Source organism: Lepisma saccharinum, chromosome 15 (assembly GCF_977018435.1).
Source record: "Lepisma saccharinum chromosome 15, izLepSacc3.1, whole genome shotgun sequence".
Taxonomy (NCBI): domain Eukaryota; kingdom Metazoa; phylum Arthropoda; class Insecta; order Zygentoma; family Lepismatidae; genus Lepisma; species Lepisma saccharinum.
In genome coordinates, this window is record NC_139243.1 from 50,828,186 (window position 1) to 50,853,648 (window position 25,463).

At 36.6% G+C, this 25,463-nt stretch overlaps 1 protein-coding gene across 3 annotated transcripts in view; it reads right to left on the bottom strand.

The window, feature by feature from the left end:
- Nucleotides 1-25,463, bottom strand: part of LOC145999702 (uncharacterized) — a 69,291-nt gene that overhangs the window by 24,233 nt on the left and 19,595 nt on the right. For 2 of the 3 annotated variants that reach the window (XM_083136958.1, XM_083136957.1), the window contains exon 3: nt 5,861-6,501. In XM_083136958.1, the coding sequence (XP_082993084.1) occupies nt 5,861-6,501 (641 nt within the window). The remainder of the gene's footprint in view (nt 1-5,860; nt 6,502-25,463) is intronic. The other variant, XM_083136959.1, reaches the window with a different exon arrangement.

The window sequence follows — 25,463 nt, forward strand, 5'->3', positions numbered from 1 at the left end:
GGGGGTAAAACGCATTGATCTACATCGCTGTAGAGTTTACACAAAATACAATCGCAATTTGCCCAAAATGTCAGAAAAGCAATGCATAATAGGGAGAATACAAAATAAAAATACTTATTACCACAGATAATACACGGACCATTTTTCATGCACAACGGAATGATTTACGTGCAGGAATTTCAGGAATTTGTAATTATTTTCCTATGTTGTGCTTCTGGGCTATTAATTCTGTATATCTTGTAACTTAGATGCAGAAATCATTCAAACGTAAAATAAAAGCAGGAATGGAAGGTTGGGGTGAGCGGATCATTGCACTGAGACGCATTCAACTGTCACTGCCAAGAGTAAGACGTGATTGATGGAGAGGTTGCTATGACAACGCTTTAAGTTTCGAAGGCGCCGTAGGGTGGCTCCACATGCCCTTTTTGCTATACGCACAGATTACAAAGAAGAGATAGGGAGTAAACAATCTTGTTAATCTGTGGCGCAGTAGTGAAACTCGTTTAGAAATTGAAGCAAAGGGAAAGTGTGTGTGGTTACTACACTGCAGCAACCACGTTAGAGTAATGCATTGGACCACTTTTGCTCGCTCTAACTCGATCGAATCTCCCACGCTCAAGAATGATTCGCTTGAATATATAGAACATGAAATATCATTTCAATGTGACAATAATCCTACAAATATATGTGTAAAATTCGTGTTGGTAGTTTCAGCCCATGATCATCTATTCATTTTCATATATTGCTATGTATTGGTAAGATAGACTAAATTACACTTTAACTTGACTACGTTCATTTTTAGTTTCAATTTCACTGCATCTTTCACTTCACAAAGCCTATTTGAATGCCCACCACTACAGACAAATTATGGTTGTCCGTGAACTACTGGGCTTCAAGCTTATCGCTTGACCGAAGAAACAGTCGATTCCGTAAGCCATCTAGCGTCATCTGTCCGAACTATGAGACAATCAAATAAAAAAGCCTTAATGCAGCACACTACACCATGGTTTTGGAAGTGCCTGTGAAAAAAACTAATAATGATCACTTGACACTTGGCACAATAAGGTGACCCCAGATAAATCTCCATGTCTATCACAACGCAAATGGCATCATCATAAACTGCCAATGATACATGCGTATGAATAAGGATGATCCAGAACACAGCCAACTTCTTTTGGATGGGGAGGACAATCCCTACAACACAAGCAACTGGATCAACATCAATCAACATTGGACTAAATTAGAAATGATTCAAGACGTACCAAAAGTCACAGTGTGGTGCGGAATATGGCATACACAGTGGTCAAGAACTTGACAATGGTATACACAGCGGTCAAGAACTTGACAATGGTAACTTGCTGATTCCAGATATCTCCTCATACTGAACATGCCAACAAATTTAAAGCTTGTGCGAGATTTGGCACCATTGTGCTGGGGTTGGCATTGCTGGTAAACAGAGTTCACGTGACAGTGACACAAATTGCCCACAAGCAGGGGAAGCTCCTTGTTCCATTGATGTCAGAAAAGAAGAGGAAAATGCTAGAGTACATTCTTTAGCAAGGCGATCTTGGCATTGGTGGCATTCTAACAAATAATGTAGTTCAAGACCAGACATGACAAACACCAATAAGGAAATTATCAGATCAGGGAAAGCAACCCCTTCCCCTTCTCATTTCAAGAACTGTACATATATAGTCAAAATTCTTACCCAAATAATAGCAGATGACTTTCTGTCTGTTGGAACTGCAGCATCTGTGTGGGGACGGAGGTTTGAGCCAAAAAAGACTTGAAAGTCAAGTCAGTCCATTCCTTTTGGTTTGAGCCAGTGTTGTTTCTTGAAGGATCTTTTCCAGAAACAGGGAATATTGAAGCCGAAAAATTACAAAAAGGGGAAAAAGATGAAACATATAAAAGTGAGCAAGTAACGGGAAAATCAGAAATACTAATTATTGTTAGATATAACAATACTATTAGTTATAATAATATTAATGTGCTAAACTTTTGTGTAAGTGGTGTAAGGGTAAATTTAGTGAAAACAAAAAAAAAGTGAACAATTGTAAAAAAAAAATCTAGGAAGCTGTTTTGAAAAAAAAAAATAGGAGATATGGGATTGAAAGTATGGGGATAAATCACTGACCATGCCTGTCCAAAAATCCAGAAATCAACAACAGGCAAAATGCTACAGTTTCGTGTGAATGAATTGGAACAAGATACTTTTATACATAATAGAGTCTCAAACTTGACTATAGTTTCATGATGATCAAGCTATGACAAATCGTGTAATACAAATTATATAACAGAAAGAAGAACATATTAGCTATTAAGAAATATTAGGAATATGTAATATATTGTTTCTGATTAGTGTAATTGATGAATTAGGGTATAAGTACAAAAAAAATACATAAAGTGTGTAGTTATTGTCGTATTTCAATTAATTCGCATGGGACTGTACGTGTGTGTGAATTCGCCCACTAATAAATGTATGAACGTTGAGAAAATATTTCAAATAAAGTAGGCCAATCGGAAATGAGGTCTCCAGTCCCGTGCGAATTAATTGAAATACGACAATAACTACACATGTTATGTATTTCTTTGTACTTATACCTTAATTCATCAATTACACTATTCAGAAACAATAAATTACATATTTGTAATATTTCTTAATAGCTAATATGTTCTTCTTTCTATTATATAAATTGTATTACACGATTTGTCATAGATTCATCATCATAAAACCATAGTCATGTTTGAGACTCTATCATGTATAAAAATATCATGTTCCAATTATTTCGCACAGGACTGTAGGCAGAGGCTTATCCAAAATTTTCCATCTGATGGAGTAAAAGTTAGAATTTAGGGGGGGGGGTGTAATGGTAAATTTAGAGCCAAAATGACCGTAAATTAGCCTCAGTAAAAAATGTTAAGGAAGGTGTGGATAAATCACTGATGCTAGGCTTACAATGTTGGAAAGGTGGCACTCCACCATTGGACTTAGTGTTTTGTTAAAAAATCTAATTTTACTGCACTACGTTAGAGCAAACTATGAATATGGACACTATTTGAAAACAAGGAACAAGTATCTACATCAGCTTATTAAATTTTATCAACATTAAAAATTGTAAAAACAACCTATTGGAATATTTCTGTGCATGAACATTTATAATGTCACAAGAAAATTTCCCAAGCATCAGTGTGTGAAACCAAGAATACAAACTAAAAATTATGATTTGTATCTCTCGCAACATAAATTATCTACAAAGTTCTATAGCAATGCTGATTTTCTTGATATTTATAGGCACACTTGAGGAAAAAGTCAAAAGACGAAATTTAAGATTATCAATTCTAAATTCAAATTAAATTATATAATATTAATTTATCTCGGTGCATCAGTAGAGGAAGGAGTACAGCTTGAGTTCTTTGTGGTGAGAGAAATATCAGTGGTTTTCAAAACACCATTTTAACATGCTGTATTATGTAATCAGCTCTACGAATCATGTGTCACATAAGAACTACGAACATGTGTACATAAAGAGACATTACATGCAGCTCAGGGCCATAACATCCTTGACCACAACAGCCAATATGTACAGGTGAGAGTGCCTGCTGTGGCAGCGTCATTGTTTGTTTGGTATCTTGGTTAAAGAATAGGCACTCAAAATGGCTTGCAACTACTGGTCACCTCTGTGAAAGTACAAGTGAGATCACTGCTGGATAATAAAGTACTTATGTACTACGCACATAATGCCACAATGTCGTATCTCATCTCAAGTGTGCACAGTTTATGTTGTTTGGCATGGCGATATGCATGCTGCGTCAAACTTAATTTTTTAACTATTTTAAAGGTAACGGTTTCGACTGTTTTATGATTTTTTTAAAAAATTCTCCTAGCAGAAAGACTAATTATCGTAAAATTTTGGAAATCATTATCACATGAAATTTGAAACTTTCTTAAGAAGCACTGCTTGGATTCTAAAAAAAGTTATTTATGTTGACCGATTGATTGAATTGTTGTTTTAAGTCCACTTTATGCACAGTAAGCTAATCGGGACTGGACCTAAAATTTAAAGTGGGATCCGAACCATTATGTGCCTCCACCGGGTATCAAACCCAGGAAACCTTGATCACAAGGCGACGACGTTACCACTACACCATCGGGGAGGCGGGGTGTAAGGGGTGATTTTGCACGTAGTACACCCAACTGTCAACCTCACTTCCACATTAGTACACCCTGGACTGCGTTTTGCAGACGAACGAGGCTCTGGCGACTGGCACTCTGGCCAGTATAATTTTGTGTGTGTTGTCCTGTTTTTTTGTCCTTGTGTGCTGAGGGCCCTTTACAGCCTCAGCTTTTAATGGAAGTCAGAACATTTTAAGTTTTTAAGATTTTACTTATGCAACGTTCGAGTTGTTCTTTGTAAAGATAAGGGGCTGGACCCCGTATAATGTGACAGGTGCAAAATAGCCTAAGTGCTGACGCACCCAAAATTTTAACATCAAATCAAATCAAACCTTTATTTATGTTGAAAAATAAAACTTAAAAATTACCTTACACAAGCACGCGTGCTTCCCATGGACAAGGTATTCTTCGTTGACAAGCGACAGTTAGTATGGTAGACTAGTGGGAATGAATGTAGAAGCAAATCAGAACCTTAGTAGAATGAATTTGGGGACTTAATTTTAATGACAAGAAAACCAAACCTAACCTGCCTAACCTAAATACGAAAGCATATGTTTAACAAAATCTTAAGTAATCGCTAAAACTCCCCAGCATGTGTTAACAAACATAAATCGAAAACGAGCCATGTAAATATTGCATTCGTAGCATGATGAAATTGCAATAAAACCTGGGCCCAAAATATTTACATGCTGTGTAACCACAAGGGGATGGGGAAAGGCACGGGACATAAAGGGGATGGACAAAAATATAGAAACCCCTGCGAAGAAAAGTCGGAATGCTGTAGATAATAAGGTGCAGGACCGTCTCTATCTTCCAAAATGGCCTGCAGTCTCCGAGGAATGGACAAATACAAGTCCTGGATGGTGATAATGGGATCTTGCACCATTCTTCACGCAAAACATGTTCAATCCTTCTCAGTGTCCGTCTGTCTCTGTCACGCAGTGTACATTTTCGTCCACGCAGGTCTGTTTATCTGATGATGTCTTTCCAGACACACTATAATGTCATCATGATCTTGGATAGTCCCTCTCGATACGCCAAATAACATGGCTACTTCGGTAACAGAGGCGGGCACGAACAATTGGCCCTCTTCGAAACAGTCAGCTCCTACCAGGTCAAGAGTGTCCTATCTCACGGCGCAAAACACAAAATGTCGCACCGTGTCTGATTTCAAGTGGAAAAATTGTGTCGATATCACCTGTTCCGATGTCGTGGTGTTTCCATATTTTTGTCCATCCCCTGTAACTCCTCATTGGCCATGTATTCTTAAAAAAAATTAAGGTGGGAAAAGATGACAAAATGAGGGCTCACTATCAAAAAAGTATATATAACCCCCCTCCCCCTTCCAAAAATCCTGGATACACCACTCTACACATGGCTTGATCCCATAAAAAAAAAGGCATCAAATGGCAGGAAATTTCAGAGGACTGTAAATTCCAAACTACAGTTGATGGGTTCTTATATATGTCTAAGGATATCATGAAACAAATTTTATCCCAATCTGATATGGTGGGGTGGGACACTCCTGGACAATCTTGTATTGAATGACCAGTAACCCTGCAGCACTGGTGGCCCAATACAGAAATTACATGAATCATAATCTACAAGCAATAAAGTTCAATTTTGAACCTTAGTACTGCCATGCTCATTTTCAATCATAGTACTAAAATTTTCTTCACCTACCTTTGTGCAGGACCTGCCACTTCGCCTTCCACCTCATCAGGATTCTCTACAGAATATTTCATGTCTTTATCTTCACTTAAAATTAATTCACCATTGTCACTGTCCTCAGCTGGCATTTTTGTAACAAGTTGTCCATGATAACATGGATAAAATCCTTCACTTTCATGAACATTTTGCACACTAGGAACTTCCTGATTTCTGCCTTCAAATTGAATCCAACTATCACCACTCACATTTTCCACTTTACAAACTGAAGTTTCTTTCATGTACTCACTCGATAGTTTGCTGTCAACAGAAGCATCCTCTATGCACTCATTAGATGGTTTGATATCGACAGAAGCATCCTGTATGCACTGCTTAGATTGTTTCATATCGACAGAAGCATCCTGTATGCACTGATTAGATGGTTTGATGTCAAGAGAGATATCAACATCAGGAGGTTCCTTGAATGATTCAGTTTCAGTCTTGACACATGACTCATCCAGAAGCCACACATTCTCCAGAGATGTTTGTTCACAAACTAATGGATCGGCACTTTCTGATTCAGACTTTATGAACACTTCCACAGGAGACAAACCTGTGTCAGACACTTGAAGAGCCAAATTTTCTTCACAATCATCAGACCAGGATGCAGAAGCCTTCTGAAAGACAATAAGAAGCAGTGTGGATTAAAAATTATGATCTTCAATTTAAATGTCTTTTTTACTTCTTACATAAAAAAAACATTTTTTTATTTATGAGGCTCAGTCAATAAATAACAAGGCAGAGGATATTTCATAGTACTTACATTATGTCCCTCAGAAGTATTGTCTGCCACTGTTAGCCATTTATCGCATTGTGACACCAGTCACAAAATGGCATGCTCGTAGAACTCCTTTGGCTTCTGTTGAAACCAACTGGACACGTATTCCTTGACGTCATCGTCCAATTGAAACTGTTGTCTCCGCAGTGCTTTTTGAAGTCATCGAAGATGTGGAAGTCACACGGGGACAGATCTAGACTATAGGTGGGGGGGGCCTCAGGACTTCCCACTTGAATTTCTTCAGACATTGCTTTGTGGTGTTGGCTGTGTGTGGTTTAGCATTGTCATGCAATAGGCAGGGTTGGCATTTTGCCCAGGTTTCTTCGAAAAAAAAACCCAACCCAGGTGGGTTTTTCATTATTATTATTTTCAGATAAAACCTGATACAACCCAGGCAAAACTGTATTTTATTGGGTTTTTAAGGTTATATTTAAAAATATATATCTTAAGAATGAAATACATTATTCCCCTAGTAGTAATGTATCATAACATTCAATTTGTAGTGCTTTATACCCTGTCCCAACTCTCTCTAGAGCAAGCGAACAAAAACAAGTCTCTGCGCAAGTAGTAACGCGAGATGGCTCCACCAATGAACACGAGAGACAGAAATGGATTGCCTGGGGAGGAGTAAGCGACTGCAGTTACCAACCTTCACAGCAGCATGTACTGCTTTGTTCTGCCCACTCTATTTCCTTCCCTTTTCTCATGTTATGCACACCCTTGCTCCAGAGACAATTGTCACAAGGAATAGTTAATTAACATTTCTGTTCTAAAATATTTGTTCAAAACTTGACTCAACTCTTCCTGGATGGTGTAATAGTTAATGCTGTTGCTTTGTGATCAGTTTTCAGGTTTGCATTCCCTGAGGAGGCACATACTTTGGTGTATCCAAGAATCAAATTAATGGGTGGGAGTACAAAATATGGCATGATGGTATTCTTTTAAGCAAATCAATCGATCAACCAGTAAATAACTTTTTACAGACTTTTAATTTTCTTAATTAGGTTTGCTACCTTCTTCCTCCATAATGATACTCAAATTTAGACGTTATATCACATATTTTTCAAGATTATGCACATTTTCAGTTAATACTATTAGTAAATATTTAATTCTGAACTTCGCCGGTCCCTGTGGTGGAGTAGTTAGCACATCACGCTATGATGCCAAGGGCCCTGGGTTCGAATCTCAGTCTGGGCATGGATGTGTGTGAGTGTCCATTCATCAATTTCATCACATCATCACTGATCCGCATCTTCGCAAATTAGTCAAAAGTTGCACAAAAGCACAGTAAAATAAAGCAAATCAATCAATCAAATCCATTCGGAACTTCAGTTTATGAATCAAATTATTTTGCGAATGCAGTGTTGTACATATGTTGGAATGAATTATGCTACAAACACATTTTTTTCTAATTTATTTAATAAGCATAGACAATTAAATAATCCAAAAATACTATGTACACGGTAACCAAAAAAGTTCTTGCCGTTATAGAACAGTGATAAACAAAGAGCAATACAGGGGACAGTACGTACCTTTAGGTTTCGAAGTAATCTCCATCAGCATCCAACACCTTTTGCCAACATTCCTGCAGCTGCACAATATCTTGGTGATAAAACTCGGCAGGCTTGGATGCAAAGAAGTCCGTGAGTGTGTTCCGCAGGGGTCTCCATCATTTGCGAAGGATCTACCATGGAAGTGGTTGTTGAGGGAATGAAACAGGTGGTAATCTGTTGGTGCAAGGTCCGGTGTATATGGTGGATGGCACAGTGTCTCCCAGCCAAGTTGCTGAAGGGTCTCCCGGGTCCTCTTTGCCACATGTGGCTTGGCATTGTCGTGCAGGAACAGCACACCCTTGCGATTCACCAATGCCGGCTCCTTCTGCTGCAATGCCCGGTGCACCCTTTGCAACTGCTGAGAGTAGAGGTCAGCAGTGATGGTCTGACCAGGTGGAAGGAGCTCGTAATGCACCACTTGCCAACAATTCCACCATACAGAAAGCATAACCTTTCGTGGGTGCAGAGGTGGTCTTGAGGTCTGAGGAACAGGATCATGTGGCGACAACCAATGTCTGGTACACTTGGGAGTGAGCAAGTGATCAGATATGGGTGTATTCAGGTGCCGAGTGAGCAAGGACGAACAGGCTGTCACTCGTTGTTCCTTGTTGGCTGCCGACAATGTGTGGGGTGCCCATTTGCTTAACTTGTATGACTTCCCTATCCCATGCAGGTGCAGTCTGACTGTTTCAGCGGAAACATGGAACTGTTCACACGTTAGACCACTGTCCTCCTCAATGGCTGCTTTCAGGGCCTCGTCATCCAACACATGTGGTCGTCCGCTGCAAGGTTCATCCGAAAGGCTCCCATCTCCCGAACGGAATTTCTGGAACCAATGCCTGGCAGTGCGTTCGTTCACAGCATTCTCCCCAAATGCCTGGCAATGTGGCAACTTTATGCGGTAGCTGACAGGCCCACTTTAAAGTCATACAACAAACACATGCGAACAAGCTGCTTCGATACCTCCATTTCTCTTCGACACTGGAGGAGCTATGACTGCTGTGTGTGTCCAACGTGCCTGTATTACTGACAGTCGATGGTCAGACTAACTCCCGATCGCTTGGCAGGCACGTCCGTTATTTCGTTTCCTCTCTGTGAGCGCATGGTTAATGGGATGTCAAAAACAGCAAGAACATTTTTGGTTACCTTGTAACACAATGTTTTAAATCTGCTTCAATACAGTTTGTTCACAGTTTATCACAGTTGTGTTTTCCCATTATTTTTCTGGACTTTTAAAGCATAAATACCTCCCCCATGTATTAACCATGCCAAATTATAAGTTTGTCATTTTTTAATTGTCTGGCCGACTTCATCCAAATGGAATGAATACCTTATACATCTTCCAAAATATCTGGCTAGCATTAATGCTGAATCAGAAACGGAACAAGTAATTACTCCTGCTTGATCGAGAAAACTTGCAAATGCAATCGTACCAAATCGCGAACACCTTCCGTAAGCTGGCTTTATTCCAACTACTCCACAATAAGCTTTCAAATGCTATGAGTATGACAATTCTCATGGTCAAAACTTTGGTGACTTCCAATTTGGTCCACAACGATCCCAAAACATGCACTATATTTCAAAACAATTATTGTCAAATTATAGCTTAAGAATTCTTAAGACTCTTAATATGCAAAAAAGTAGTTTATGCAGAGACTTGAAAGTGTCATCAGAATTTGGAATCTACCTCAGCATAAGAAAAATCAATTTTTTATCTACACTCTAGAAATGTTTTGAACAAATGCAAGTGCAAAACAGAGCCATTCCCTAGGTATATCTAGATGGACTAATTCCATCTAAAAACCTCTAAATTTGCTGCAGTTGTGGTCTCAAAATTGGTGACTTACCCCCAACCTTCCTAAAACACACACACTACATTACACAGTTTTTATTAAAAACTTAAAACTCAAGTGATGCTGTAACATTCCTGAGACTTGTATTTCTTAATGTACAAAAATATAACATAGTCAAATATGAGCATAATTTAAAGATCTCGCAAGACATGTTAAACCAGTCTGTCATCTACTATCTTTAACATGGTGACCAATTTTTCTCAGATACAATGTGAGACCAATTCTTTAAGTTATATTGCAACTATAAAAAGTGCAACTCAAAAGCTTTGCATTTAAGGCGGTTATCAAAAATAGAATGTGTTTGATCTTACCTATTACCACCATTCCTCTCCTAAGCTAAGAAATATTATTTTAAAAGTTTTACTGCAAAATTGCAGACCAATGAAATCTCTAAAATTACTCAGTTTAATTTCTTAAAGGTTCATTCCATGTCAAATCAACCAATTTTAAAATATTTGGTTGAATGATCATTTTAGAAAAATTTCATTTTTAGTGCATAGGTTTGTACATGTTTCTAGATATCAAAACCAATGTTCAAAAAAAAATTATTGTCTTTAGTTCTCCTGGAGCAGCCATTTTTCCAACATGTAGCAGTATACAGAAACCTTAATATCTCAAAAACCATTAAAGCTAAAGACCTGAAACAAAATTTATTTTGTAGCTAATGAAGTATACTTCCTATGATATTCAGGTATGTTTTGCTTGAAATTGCATCGTAAGTACGAAAATTATGGTGTAAAATGGGGTAACAATAGTTAAAAAATTGCATTTTTAAGCCCAATTTTTTTAATGAAGGGGATTAGTCCAAGGCTTGATTTTTTCATGTGTAGACCTACCTGCAGGGTGTCTGTAAATAAAATATCAGTGCTTAGAAATGCACCCCTTTTTTACAGCATGGGCTCAAACATGGCCGTTCATTGAATTTTGACAGTTTTCGGGGTTAAATATCTCAGATGGGTCCCCTTTAAAAATTCTAAAATTTGGCACATAGGAAGCCCTTCATGAACCTAACTCACAGTAAAAATCTCAACTTTTAGATTCAACTCGTTTTGGTCAATATGAGGTAACGTATGTCACGTAATTTCTGACGTTGCAAAGTAAGGTTAAACTACATTCCATACTTAGAATAATGAGTCTTTTCTTCTTCTTTTTTAAATTTGGGTTAAATAAAGGCTCAGAAAATATAGTAAGATAAGGTTTTAATACTTGACTTACAATAAATTTAAATTACAAGGTATGACAATTGAAAATCTGCGAAATTGCATTGCAAAAGGTTTGATTTATTAGGTACCCATGACCAGTTGGTATTGTCAGCTCCAAAACTGAGTTTCCGCCATATTTTTATCAATGTAGCAGTACATGCAGCTTAAGATAGGCAGTGGCATGCCCAGGAATTTCGAAAGGGAGGGGAGGGGGTTACATATACTTTTTAAGTATACAGCCCTGTTTTTGCCACATTATCCTGCCTTTGACGTAATTGTTTATGGAATACTAGGCCAAAGGTATTGGGTTATGACCCCCCACAAACCCCTCCTTGGGCACTCCACTGAAAGTAGGCTATTTATTTTGGAGTGTCAAAGCTGGTAGAATATATTATATTTTGTTTTCTTTATTTTCTTCCAAGAAAAGACATTGTTGAAACAGATGTGAGTCATGCACAGCAGAAGATTCAGAGACATGTTTTGATAGGATGTGAGGCAAGCCTGGAATTGATCTGTGCATGTACAATCTCTGCTGTCATTCTTCCTTTGCCTAATGTGCCAAGAGTAGCAACTTGTGAATGTTCGTTATCTGTGACAGGAAATGGAGTGTTCTGCAATATTTTTAACTGGAGAGGACTGTCATAAATACCCTTTTGGTAAGGTTCTCAAAGACCTAACTAATTTTAACAAAGTCAGTGAAAATGATAACACTTCTTAGGTCATGACTACAGGTGTATGGCTTAGAGACAATATGCAAATAATATTAAATATAGCTTTTTGTATGGTAAAGTATGTTGTGATCTTCAGAAGTACCACTTAAAGAAAAGGTTAAGTAAGGTAAGGTAAAAAAGTGTCAAGAAAGCCTTATACCAGTTAAATCAATATGCCTGATATGTTGGAGTAAAAGTTTCATATGTGGAGAAAGTGACTCACTTAAATGCCAGAATTGAAATCATGTCTTTGTGCCAAGCCAAGGAAAACTAAAGGCAATGCATGAAGTTTGTTCAGTTTTTTATGCATCTCCTGTTTCAAAACTGAGGAGGCTGATTGCAGAAAAACAATAAAGTGATCTTGCTCGAAAAACTATACACATCCTACAAGGAGTGCCAAGGAAACTGGAAAGTTGGTTTTCGCTAAGTATTAAAATTGAAGAAAAGGAAAGCAAGTGTGACAATCCTTTGCGTGGCCAGTACAATCATATAATTCAAATTATAGAAAAAATGTTTGATTGCTACCAATTGGTCAAGAAAAAATTAGTGATGAACTGAAGGTTTCAGATAATTTACATAGAAACTTAGTGAAAGAACAAAGAATCCTGCCTGATTTAACAAAGAGAATGAATAGATAGGAAACTGGAGCTGTTAACACCAACCTTTTGCAATGAAATTTCACAGATTTTCAATTGTCATACCTTGTAATTTCAACTTATGGTAAGTCAAGTATTAAAACCTTATCTTACTATATTTTCTGAGCCTTTATTTAACCCAAATTTAAAAAAGAAGAAGAAAAGACTCATTATTCTAAGTATGGAATGTAGTTTAACCTTACTTTGCAACGTCAGAAATTACGTGACATACGTTACCTCATATTGACCAAAACGAGTTGAATCTAAAAGTTGAGATTTTTACTGTGAGTTAGGTTCATGAAGGGCTTCCTATGTGCCAAATTTTAGAATTTTTAAAGGGGACCCATCTGAGATATTTAACCCCGAAAACTGTCAAAATTCAATGAACGGCCATGTTTGAGCCCATGCTGTAAAAAAGGGGTGCATTTCTAAGCACTGATATTTTATTTACAGACACCCTGCAGGTAGGTATACACATTAAAAAAAAAATTAAGCCTTAGACTAAACCCCTTCATTAAAAAAATTGGGCTTAAAAATGCACCATAATTTTCATACTTACGATGCAATTTCTAGCAAAACATACCTGAATATCATAGGAAGTATACTTCATTAGTTACAATATACATTTTGTTTCACGTCCCTAGCTTTAATGGTTTTTGAGATATTAAGGTTTCTGTATACTGCTACATGTTGGAAAAATGGCTGCTCCACGAGAACTAAAGACAATAATTTTTTTTGAACATTAGTTTCGATATCTAGAAACATGTACAAACCTATGTACTAAAAATGATTTTTTTTTTCTAAAATGGTCATGCAACCACCATTGGATGGTTTGGCACTCTAAAAATGTATTCTAGACCATTTTGAAGAAAAAACATTGTAGAGCATTGCATAGCAACATGCAGAAAATAAGTTTTTCATCCACCATCTTGAAACAAATTGTTCAATTTGGTTCACAAGTTTTCTAGCTGCAGAAATAATTTTACCTAAATTATTCTAAATAATAGTTTCCTTGTAAGTACGCATTGCTTGCATTGTAGAATTGTTATTTTCCTATAGTTTGCGGTTATTACAAGCATAAGAAAACAGTTTTTCGTTGTGACGTTTCAATAATCTCCAATTGATTGATGAGATAGGTGCGGATATTATACTCTACATCAGATATGTAGATGATGTGCTAATTATTGCTAAAAATGAGAACACCATCATGGACATATTTAAGTTGTTAAATGAATCACATCGTCGCATAAAATTCACTTGTGAACCCATGAATAACAATGTAATTTCTTTCCTTGATCTGCAAATTAAGACAACTGACTCAACAATTCAAACATCAGTCCGCAGGAAAAAAATACATCCATGCCAATTCAGAATATTTGCGTATAACAATGGATAATATATATTTTTATTTTTTTTTCCTGAGAGCACAAAGACTATGTTTTAATAATAAGAATATCGAAAATGAAGAAGAAAGGCTTTTTATATAGCAAAAGAAAATGACTTTCACACTAACAGAATAAACCAAATCAAAAAACAAGTTGCAAGAAAACTAAAGGAAAAGAGAAATACAGACAAAGATGAAAAATCTGTTGAAAAGAAATTTGTGTGTATTGCATTCCACATTCACATAAAATTGCCAACATTTTTAGAAGTTTTAATTTCAAAATTGTTTTTAGATCACCAAGAAGTTTGGAATGTACATTTAATGAATTCAAAATGAGAAACTCTCTACCAGATGTGGAAACCACAGGAATGTATAATATAAGTTGTTCATGTTCAAAGGATTATGTAGGACAACCAGCAAGGAAAAAGGCAATAATATGGCACGAACACGATTTAGACATTATAAATCTAAACCCAAGAACAAGTTTGTCAGCTCACATCATCGAAGAGAAGCATTTGATTAAAAAGAGAAGGGTTTTAAAAAGATTGACGGGAAACATAGAGTTGAATGTCTGGGAAGCTTCATTCATTGCAGAAGAACACTGGAATAAATTAAATAATGAAAATGGTAACATACATCCAGTGTGATCAAAAAAAAAAAAAAAAATCTTACATAAAAATAAAACAGACTGCTTCTTTTCACAGTTAAGTTGCTATATTACAACAATGTAACATTGACAACATCCATTATATAAGGGATTCTTTTTGTTTAAAAAATTGCTAACCATTGTTATAACTGTATCTTTAGTCAAAATGAAAATAAATGTCTGATGAAGGGAGTGTGTGTTCTACTGAAACATCACAACGAAAAACTGTTTTCTTATGCTTGTAATAACCGTAAACTATAGGAAAATAATTATTCTAAATATACAGCAGTTATCATGGTCATTAAATACATGACTTATCCCTCTCTGCCCATTCACCCTAACTCGTGCTCCTCCTAAATCATGCACCATATTTTGATAATTTTATTGTTAAATTATGGTGCAAGTGCATAATACTCCTTAAGTTTCATGCACAAAGCTGATATTGTGGTAATTATGAAGATGCACGACTTACATGGGTATAAAGCTCCTAACCAGACATAAATAACATTTTACTGCATAGGCAAGCAACCCATTAGGATGAGAAATGACAAAAATAATTTAAAGTGTGTTCCAATTTAATTATGCCACAATTAACGACATTTCAATAAAATGTACTCAATTCTGCCTTGTAATGTATAAACATGCAAAAATTTATTGTATCGTTTCCCCTCACATAAGGAAGTAACTGATAACCAAAGTGCTCCAACACTTCAAAATTATAGGCTTTGTTCAAGTACGCTGCATCAATAAATGAAAAAGATTATATCTAAAAAATTTCTGATACTTTTTCTATTTTGTTTCTTAGATATATAATATTTTTATTTGTGTTAAAAGTCCATTTCTAGCATGACTTGAGGATAATAGCTTGAAAAACCCACTGTGACATGTACTACAGTACTACATTCATTATTTTTAGTATTTAAAGCTCTGCTAAGCCTTTTCTTTAAAAGTTTTACAAAAAATTTTGACAATCGTAGAACCTCACAAGTATTTAAAGCAATAATTTGCAACATTTTCTGAAAAAAACCACCCACTTTTGTTTGGGTTTATCCGAGGTGGGTTTTTCTAAATAAAAAAAAAATGGGGAAAACTGGGATGGGCTGCAAAAGTGTAAAGCGAACACTTTACGGAACATAAACATGTCCTTGATGATTGTGTGGGCAGTACCATGACTAAGCCCCACTGATGACGAAATGTCATCCACTGATACACGACGGTCTGTCATGATGAGCTCATCCACCTGCATAACATGCTGATCTGTGAGACACTTTAGTGCCCCAATCCACGTGTCCTTCGCAATAGCGTTTGTTCCACTCCTGCACTCTTGTCCGGGACATACAGTGCACCCCATATACCCATATATCCTTTCCATTCATCGATGGATTTCACGACCCCCTACACCGTCTGCTGTCAAGAAGCGCACAGCACCCCGCTGCTCATCTTTGGACGCCTCCATTACGCGTCACAGTCAAACACGGAATGACTGGACATGGCCCCTGCTCAGTTAGCAGCCTTTGCACATACCTTGCCAGACTCGTAACACCATCTAGCTAGAAAACATGTGCGAATCAGTTTTTTCACACCTGCACCTCGATTTCAGGCCCATCGACCCATTTCTAACTACCATAGTTTTGGTGTAATATCCTCTGCCTCATTATTTATTGACTGAGCCTAAAAGATCACAGGTTGTTAAAAAAAAACTAAAAAAACACAGAAACTTCTGCACACTGCATGCCTTAAGACTTTCTAAAACAAAGGGGGTGTGAGGTTTGATACACCCTAGTGGATACAGGGGCAAAGAAAATTGGCTATACCCAGATGTAGCACCTCTTTTCAATATCAATTGTGGCGTGCACTATAGTAAAGTCCCCCATGCATATTGCACTGTGCCATTAAGGCACATTTAGGGGAAGGGGATGTAGGGGATAGAGCTACACACATTCTCAATCTTGGTTCACTATGGAGGTGGTGATCAGCACCATTCTCCAGCTGCCCTTTACCCCCGGGTACCTATTTATTTGAGGCTGGGTGAACGTCAGAGGTGCTTATACAGATGGACAAGGGTAGATACATTCTGACCTCAGATCACCCACTTGGGCTTGAAACATGCTCCATGGTTTCTGTAAAAAGACAGATGGACAGAGACTTGAATAGACAGGCAGAATACTTGAAATAATACAGAAGACAGTCAGCATGTTCCAATGGAGCAATCTAATATAACAGTGGTAAATAATTATTTGGTCCATTTTGTCCATGCTGTATCTGAATAATGCTCCAAGTAAGAAAATGCATAACAAGCATTACATACACTTACAGCGTAACTTAGAATAAATATTCCTCAGGGGGTAGTAGCTAAAAAGGTAAACTAAAATTGGGGAAAAAAATAAAAACTTAAAATTTGAGTTCCAGTGTATGTATGATCAGATTTTGTTATGTAAAATATACAATAGCTATGAAATACCTTATAGGACTGGTTATTAAAAGATAAAATGCAGTGTTTTGATCTTCTAATCAAAGGTTTCCATCAGGAATGTTTATATAAAAAACCTACATTTGTCCTACAAATTAGCCTTTCAACCTCCTCATTTTACAAAGTTTCTGATAAACACTCATGTTATAAGATTGAAAATATGAATGTGGTGTTTATTATTACCCACTCTAGGTACAGCATTCATTACTAGTATTTTATTATGATGAGTGCATTAACATAGACATTTATCAAGAATGTATGGTAAAATATAATGAACACATGCAACTCTTGCACATTACGTAACTCAATTGAATTTTAAATATATTTTTAAACATGGCAATATCTTGTTCTGTAGATATATTCCATTCCTCATGTATTTTAAAATACTTTTACAATGAGGTCCATGCCACACACAAAATTGATTTGCTGTGCCAAACAGGAGAGAATAGTGTAATATGAAACACAATTTTATTCACAAGAATCCTGATACTTACATATCCCTTTCACAGTGGTTCTTCAAGAAAGTATACATGATTACATTATTAGTAACAGCAGGTGTAAAAATAATACTTTTCATTTCTTAGAAATACATAAATTTAGCCTCAATGTCTGAAGTGGGTCGCGCTTGCGCTGACTCAGCAGTAGCCAGATTGTTACTCTGCAGTAAAATCTGCTGCTGTTGCGAAAGTGCTGATGGATTATGCAAAGGAGAGAATAAACTCTCTCTTTGATCTTCGTACCTTAATTCCTTCAGCTTGCGCTGTCTCATCAAAAATTGGAGTTTCTCAAAGGATTTTAAATCTTTAAGCAACCCATGCACGGACTCATACTCTTTGTGGTGGATATCTTTCATGTAATCCACCTGTAAACCCAATATGATCTGTTTGATCTGTTGTTGAATACTCATTTTAGGGTCTGCCTTGAGTAGAAGTAGTTGTTTGTCCCGAACATAATTCGTAACTGGCTCAGTTTCTTTGTGTAATCTATAACGAATTTGCTCCTCGATCTGGAGTTGATCCAAGGACCCTGTAAATTCGTCTTTAAATTTCTTCTGTATCTCCTCGTAAGTAACTTCCTGATCTTCCGTACCATCTCTCCAGGTCTGGTACCATCGTAATGCTGGCCCGGCCAGAAGGGCTGGAAATAATTCCAGTTTACGGGCATTATTCCATCCATTTAATATGGCAAGGCTATCCACTTTATCTAAAAATTTTGAAACGTCCTCCCCGGCTATCCCTTGAAATGGGATACCCTCTAAAATAGTTGGGGGAACAAACTGCGACTGAGCCATTGTTGCGAATTGTGTTTGGTTTAAATTTCTAAAATCCTGATCCTGTTGCTCTAATTGTGGTTCACATCTCTGTTTTTCCAATAATTCTCGCTGAAGGCGTCTAGTTAAAATTGGACTACGTTTAAATTTGGGGGTGGAACTTGCAGCTGGACTGCTGACATCTAAATTAAAACTTGTAGTCCCTCGTGCTATATCTAACAATTGATCTAATGTTTCGTCGAGTTCATCAGCAAGGTGAAAGCTCGACATCTATCATGGCACCAATAACTTCCTCTCTCTCCATAAATGCAAAAGCTTTAAGTCCTATGTATTTTCAAAATAAAATATGGCAAGGACATACTAACGAAACTAAATAAATGAGCAAAATTTTAGGGTGGGTTTGAATTTAAAACCATGTAATAAAATTTGGGGTGGGTTATGAACTAGCACTCCATTACGTGTCAAAATTTAGGGTGGGGAATAATTCTAAACTGGTTAACATTAACTGAAATTCTTTTCATTTCCACAAAAGAAAATAAAAAGACCCGCAAATCTCCACCACGTGTCATTCTATAGAATGAAGGGATCTGAACCAGTTTACTGATGGGGTGATGTAAACTACTCATCATTCATCCTCTTGATGAGACCACTCGTCATTGACATGACGAGTTATTGCTTGGCATGCGAAAGGTACAAATTACACAAAGGAAATAAACTACTGAAAAGACAATGGCAACTCGTTGGATTTTGTGAACCGTTGAACCTGTATCATGGCTGGGTGTAGGATAATTACCTGTCTAACTGAAGTCTCTGAGCTGAATCGAAAATAGCGAAGTCCTCTGTGAGCTTCTCTCTAAGTGTTGACCAAAGCGAGCTTCCACTATCGACCTCCTGTCTTGCTGACCTCCTCTCTCTACCAACTCAATTCCCAAAGTCCAGCCACTTCCCAGCTTGTCTCACCTCTATATTCCCTGGCCATCGAGCTCTTCCTCGATGCCGAATCGCCGAATCGTGTTTATTATCATAATTGCTACCATGCAAACCGCTGACACCAAACCCAGAAGTGTTACCTATTTCCTGAATGCTCAGGAGGTTTGCATGGCACAACACAATGCATTGTAAACATGCCTAAGAGGCTTGAGACAGCTGAGAGAAAAACAAGTGAATGCCCTGGTCAACATGAAGCGTTCAGAGAGACTTAATAAAATAAACATACAATCCTATGGATTGATACGTTCGCGCCTCTTAGGAAAAATTTTCTCCTTTGAAAATTTAAAAGTCAAATCGCAAAGCTTGACATGACTCAGGTTCGCCAATTCCATATATTTTCTTAAAAAACCAAATATACAAAAGAAAATCCACCATAACTATCTGTTGTTTGCCGTATCCCGAAAGAAAGAAAATTTTTATTCCCTAAACTCTAAAATGAATAATACCCTTAATACTAACAAATTCGTATGTTTATACGATGTAAAAAAAACAATAATATATACTATTATAGGACTAGAAATCACAAAAGTCGTGTCGTTAACTGATAAAACTCTTAATGTAGCACATGTGCGTGCACGTAATGTATATTATGTATAATTGCTCATCAACCTGCTCCTAGTCAAGAGTCTGTGATGTCTCGCCACGCGGTAACGACTCTGTGTGTTCCGCGAAGCAAGCGGTTGGAGCGTCGTGCAAGATGGAACGGAATTCACAATGTTTATGTATATTTCCACTTGATATAGACTCTTCAAACACATAGAAAAACCTTAAAAAGGTGCACAAGTAAGTACACGTAAGTAAGCATGTAAAACATTGTCACATCTCACTGTTTTGTCCGTGTGAAAACCTGATCATATCAAAGTGCGTATGTTTTACGAACTACGAAGCACTGCACTCCTAACCTCACCAAATATAAAAACTTGCATGGCTGTGTTGCACATTCCAATGTAGTATTATACACTATTCAATGTATATAATGAGTTACACTGAAAACTGTCGCTGGTAAAACTTAATTATAGCGTTCCATTTTCTTTTCTACGTTAATCTGTACACTGTATACATATATATGGCTTGGTGAATACCTTTGTATGTCTGCACACACATAAAAAAAATAATCTTGCAGTATTTTATCAACTGTCTACTCTGATTGAAAATATCAGAAAATGTTCAATGTGCAATTGTATTTTTAATTATGTACCATATTGGTGAAACACAATTAACTATTTGGAAAAAACATTTGCATAAAACTAAAGCATACTGTCTGCAATGTTTGAAAGTACTGTAGCTATGCTTGTTATAGCTTGTATGTGCAATTGGATATCCATTATAAAAAGCTTCTTCTTAAAACCAAAATATGCACTAACTGATGCACTGGTCAATTGACATCACTGATGCTTGTAGCTTCCTTGCAGTGTAATGTAAACTTAAATGCATATAAAACTAGTTCTTATGCATGACACAAAACTGAAAATGTATATAAGGACTATGGAAAAGTACTGTTTCCCATAATGCATGTTAAATGACCAAATAAATACACATGATAGGAGCTCACATGTGTATGTGTAGAAACACTGTAGCACAATTCTGTAATTATTATTTGTGACCAGAACTGCTGGTTGTAGAATGTATGTTTTCTCTGCTTCCTCTTCTTTCTGGATTGCTTGTCGTCTTGACTGCATTGGGGCAATGTAAAAATGTAGTAAATTACCCGTAGAACTTGGGAGATGGGGAAAAGTTGTTGTTTTAACTGCAAAACAGTGTGGAGGGAAATTTTATCTAGCTCCATCACTAGGTGTTGTTGATAATGTATAGTCCGCTATACTGGGAAATGTATGGTTGACTACATCCTTCCTGTAAAAGGTAGTCTCCGTGCAGTAATAAGTAGAAATGTCTGCATGTCTCCCTCAAATTGGTGGTGACGAATCTCTTCTTGAAATAGTACTTAAAATGTCTGCATGTCTCCCTCGTAGAATGATACTCAGTCTTTCTGCCTGGTAATAATAGACTGCCTGCGGATGTCCGTCATGAAAAATGCCCATGGATGGTGTAGGCATTGCTTGTCCATGGTGCTCCGTATAGACAGGTTAGGTTAAATAAAGGGAAAATTATGACAAAGAAAGGAAATTGCAATAGGATGGGTATATATAATTCAAGTATGCATGTACACAAAACCAACTAATTTCCACTGCCTTTTCTTTACAATTAAATTAAATTGTCTCATCAAAATAAAATAAATTAAATAAATAAATAAAATAATTGCCATAACTCTTTGAAAATAAATAAGGAAAAATTTAAATAAAATATCCAACTGTAATTAAAAATATTAATGTCCATGATTAATGTTTTGCCTTAACCTATTAATTATTACTGCGCTGCTCTGAATTAATCTGTTTTGCAAGCTGATGATGCTTATAAAAATAATATCCTAGGGTTGCGGTTAATAACACATTCCAAATAACAAAAACTAATATCGACATGGGCAAAGGGTTTAAAACTAATTCTTTAAATGAAATGTTCTTACTAATTGATTGATTAAGTTGTTTTAAAGCAAGTTCAAGCGAAGTCCATTGGGGAATAGTGAAATCAGATAAATTCTTGGGGATATTAGGTAATAACTCAATTTCCTGCATTCTGACTTGTTCGAAAGCTAACACTCTTGTGTGTAAAATGTGTTGATCCACAATAATTTGCGAAAAATCCTGATAATTAAAAAATAAAGATTCCCCTTCGTTAAGCTGAATTGATCTGTGCGTATTCAAATTATTATTCAAATTCTGAATGACAATAAACTGACCTGAACCTGATATTAAAATACCATTGCGTGTTCTGATAAACTGAAATAATTTATGGTCAGTAATAGATTTCACTTCAAAATTACAAGAAACCGAACTGTTGTGTAGAAGTAAATCCTCTAAACACTGTACATCTCTATCGATGGTAACTTCACTATGCGAACAGAGATAAAAAAAGTTTTTAAGCTCGCATGCACTCTCAACAATTTGCACTAATCGTGGACTTCCCTTATGTTGCATACTGTAAGTTAACTCTGGGATTCTAATGCGAGACCATGAATTGTTATGCAAAATGCCTAAGTTAACTGCTCTAAAAATAGGAGCGATGTCATTCATCTGTACTAAAGGTGTCTCTAAAAGTAAATGAAATGATCTACTACTGGGTTCATAATTAATCAAATATACTTTGGTCAATGAATAAAATAATCCTATATCTGTTTTATAAAGTGAATCTTTAAAATCGGGATGATGCTGAATAAATGTACGAAGCCAATTAGGAGTTAAAATGTGATAAGATAATTTTCCCGAAGCTATTTCCATAATTATAAAATCTAAACGCTCAATCATCTCAGAGGCGTGCAATAAGGCAACTATATGTCTCTCTTCATTATAATCATAACAAAATTTTGCTAATAATTCTTCCTTTAAATGCAAAACTGATTGCTTTAAAACTACCAAAATCCCATTAACAATGTTCACCATTTTAACTTGATTCTGTTTCATATTCTGTACTTCCTGAATAATATGATGCTGATTAGCTGCTAAAGTTTTAACTGATTGAGATAAATGATGAACCGACATGGTGTTGAAAACAGAAAGTCCTGCACTGAACAAATTTATTAAATTAAGAAAAATCTGCCTCTTTTCCCTGTTATGAATATTAGTAACATTCTGATATAAATTTTGGCAATTAGGCCTTACGTCTCCTACTGTAAATTTACATGGGAAATACTGAGAAATTTCGGTAAGATAATCATTAATTTTGGTGCTGGTATCATTATGAATGACTTTCCATTGCGCACATGCGGAATCATTGTCAGCCTGAATATGTGCATCGATGAATATATTCACAGTTGTAAAATTATTCTTACTACTATGAATGGTTAACCCTTGTCTCTCATAATATAAGCCTAATGATTTAAAAAATATGTCTTGCGACTGTTCATTGTTGGGTAAGGATCCAATAAAATGAATCAGGGATAGGAGTAGGATTAAAATCAAAAATAGGAAAGTAATTCTGCTAGTAGCCATGCTTCTGTAAATAAAAAAAATTCCTGCATCAGTACAGCTTGACGTTGGGATATATACCTTAGTAAGGCTAAAATTATGCTGATGTAATAACTAAGTATGGGATCAGATAAGTAACTAGATCGATGTTAGGGAAGGGGTGGGAAAGAACACATCAGCAATATCATGCGAAAGATGTTAGAGAGATACCGTAACTCGTCAGTTAGTGCAAATCATGGGTCACATAATCAGTGATCCAACCGATCTGTGGCTTAATGAGCTGATTAGAATACCAAACGTATCTGAAGATATAGTGAACTATATCCCATTAGCTGCTGAAAGTGTTACGTGGGTGGAAAGAATACGCCACCTGGTGACTTACTCCATTAGGGATAGGTTCTGTAAAGAAGTCAACACCTTGTCCCAAATAAAAGACTTAGTGCGCGAGTACTGGAGACAATTACAAACATTAAAAGAGCTAATATCGACCTGTCCCAAAACCCTGGAGAGAAGATTGGGCGCCCTCCAGGTCGAACTGGAATCGGTAGAGGAGGATTTCCTGTGGTTAGGGAACCTATTCCTAACCTGCAGGGAATGGTACCTGTTCGTGGAAATCGTGGAATAGGGTGAGAAAACAAAATTTCCTAATAATAACTAATAATAATAATTTCTCGAATTATAACATCTGTGGTAAACCATACTGTTTAAATTTGGAAAGGCTAACGATGCCGTGGCGACTTTCGCTGCACGTGCCTGTGCCAATCACCGAGGCTGAGCCTGGCATGTTGCTAATAATCTTGATTACTCTAAGTGCATAAAGTGCTAAAAATTGCCCTTTTGTAAAATTTCCCTGATTTTATGAAAATGTCGTTTATCTTTATCCTGATTTTAACCAACTGTACGTCGATTTCCCAAAAAACTTACTTACTATAAATATCTCTTATGAAAAACGGGAAAATTTTTCGAGAAAAACGCAAAAAAAATTCGTCTTGTTGTTCCTTTGTAAAATTATTGGTCGTGATTAGTCTGAAGTGCATAAATGCGACATTTTATGGCAAAAATTATCTATATAGAACAAAATATCCCTAACATTGTTTACATGAACTTCTATCGTAAAAATCAAATTCTGATGGCTATATGCGTAACTAAACTGATTCCCTAAAATTTTAATGGACGACCGCCCCTGGCTGATGTAATCTCAATGCTAAGTGTTTTCTAAGCTTCTAGCGTGTTCAAAGTACTCGGGAGCTTCCGTGCGGAGAAAGGAATTCGCTGATACAAGACATTCTAAATTGTGCAAAGTTGCATTTGTGGTCGCTGGACGTAACTGAAAATTTCTCTATGGCGACAACGAGAGCTCTGCAAGTTCGCTGCCGTGATCGGCGACTTCGGGGAAGTTCGGGTTCCGTTCGGGAGGTGGAAGGGAAAAGGTCGCTGCTTCGAGCAGCAAGCAAAGGAACGGAGAGAGAAAATGCAAGGCGATGGTTCGCTGATACATTGAATGACGCGTAACTGTTTACAAAACTTTAACTTACTACGAACAAAGTCTAGTAAGCGCTGCGGGAGTTCGAAATAACGTCAAGGTCTTTGAAATGACGTAATAAATGGGATGGAAAGAGAGAAAACTTCGTTGTGCTTGCGACAGCGTGTTACTAGAACACTTCCGCGCTCGTAATAACAACAGTTGGGAAGCTGTTAGCAAACTAAATGACTAATAAACCCTGCATAAAGTACAACTAAACGTAAAAAATGAATAATACTTAAAATTTAAATTGTAATGAATATAAAATTCTAGGCGAATGTGAAGTCGTAGAAAATATGGTCTGTAAAAGATACAACAGGTTCGGGAACCTGAAAATTTGGCTTACTTTCTGCTTTTAAAATAACACTTGAAACTTTCTCAACTTTTACTGGTGACTGATTCGCAAATAACTCTTTAATATTTACAACTGGCTGAACACAGGGTGAAATAGGCAATTCACTTTCCATTTTGCGACTGTTTTGAACAAAATTAGGATCCTTGCTTACGGCAAATTTCTGAACTCTATCTTTAATGGATAAAATATTCT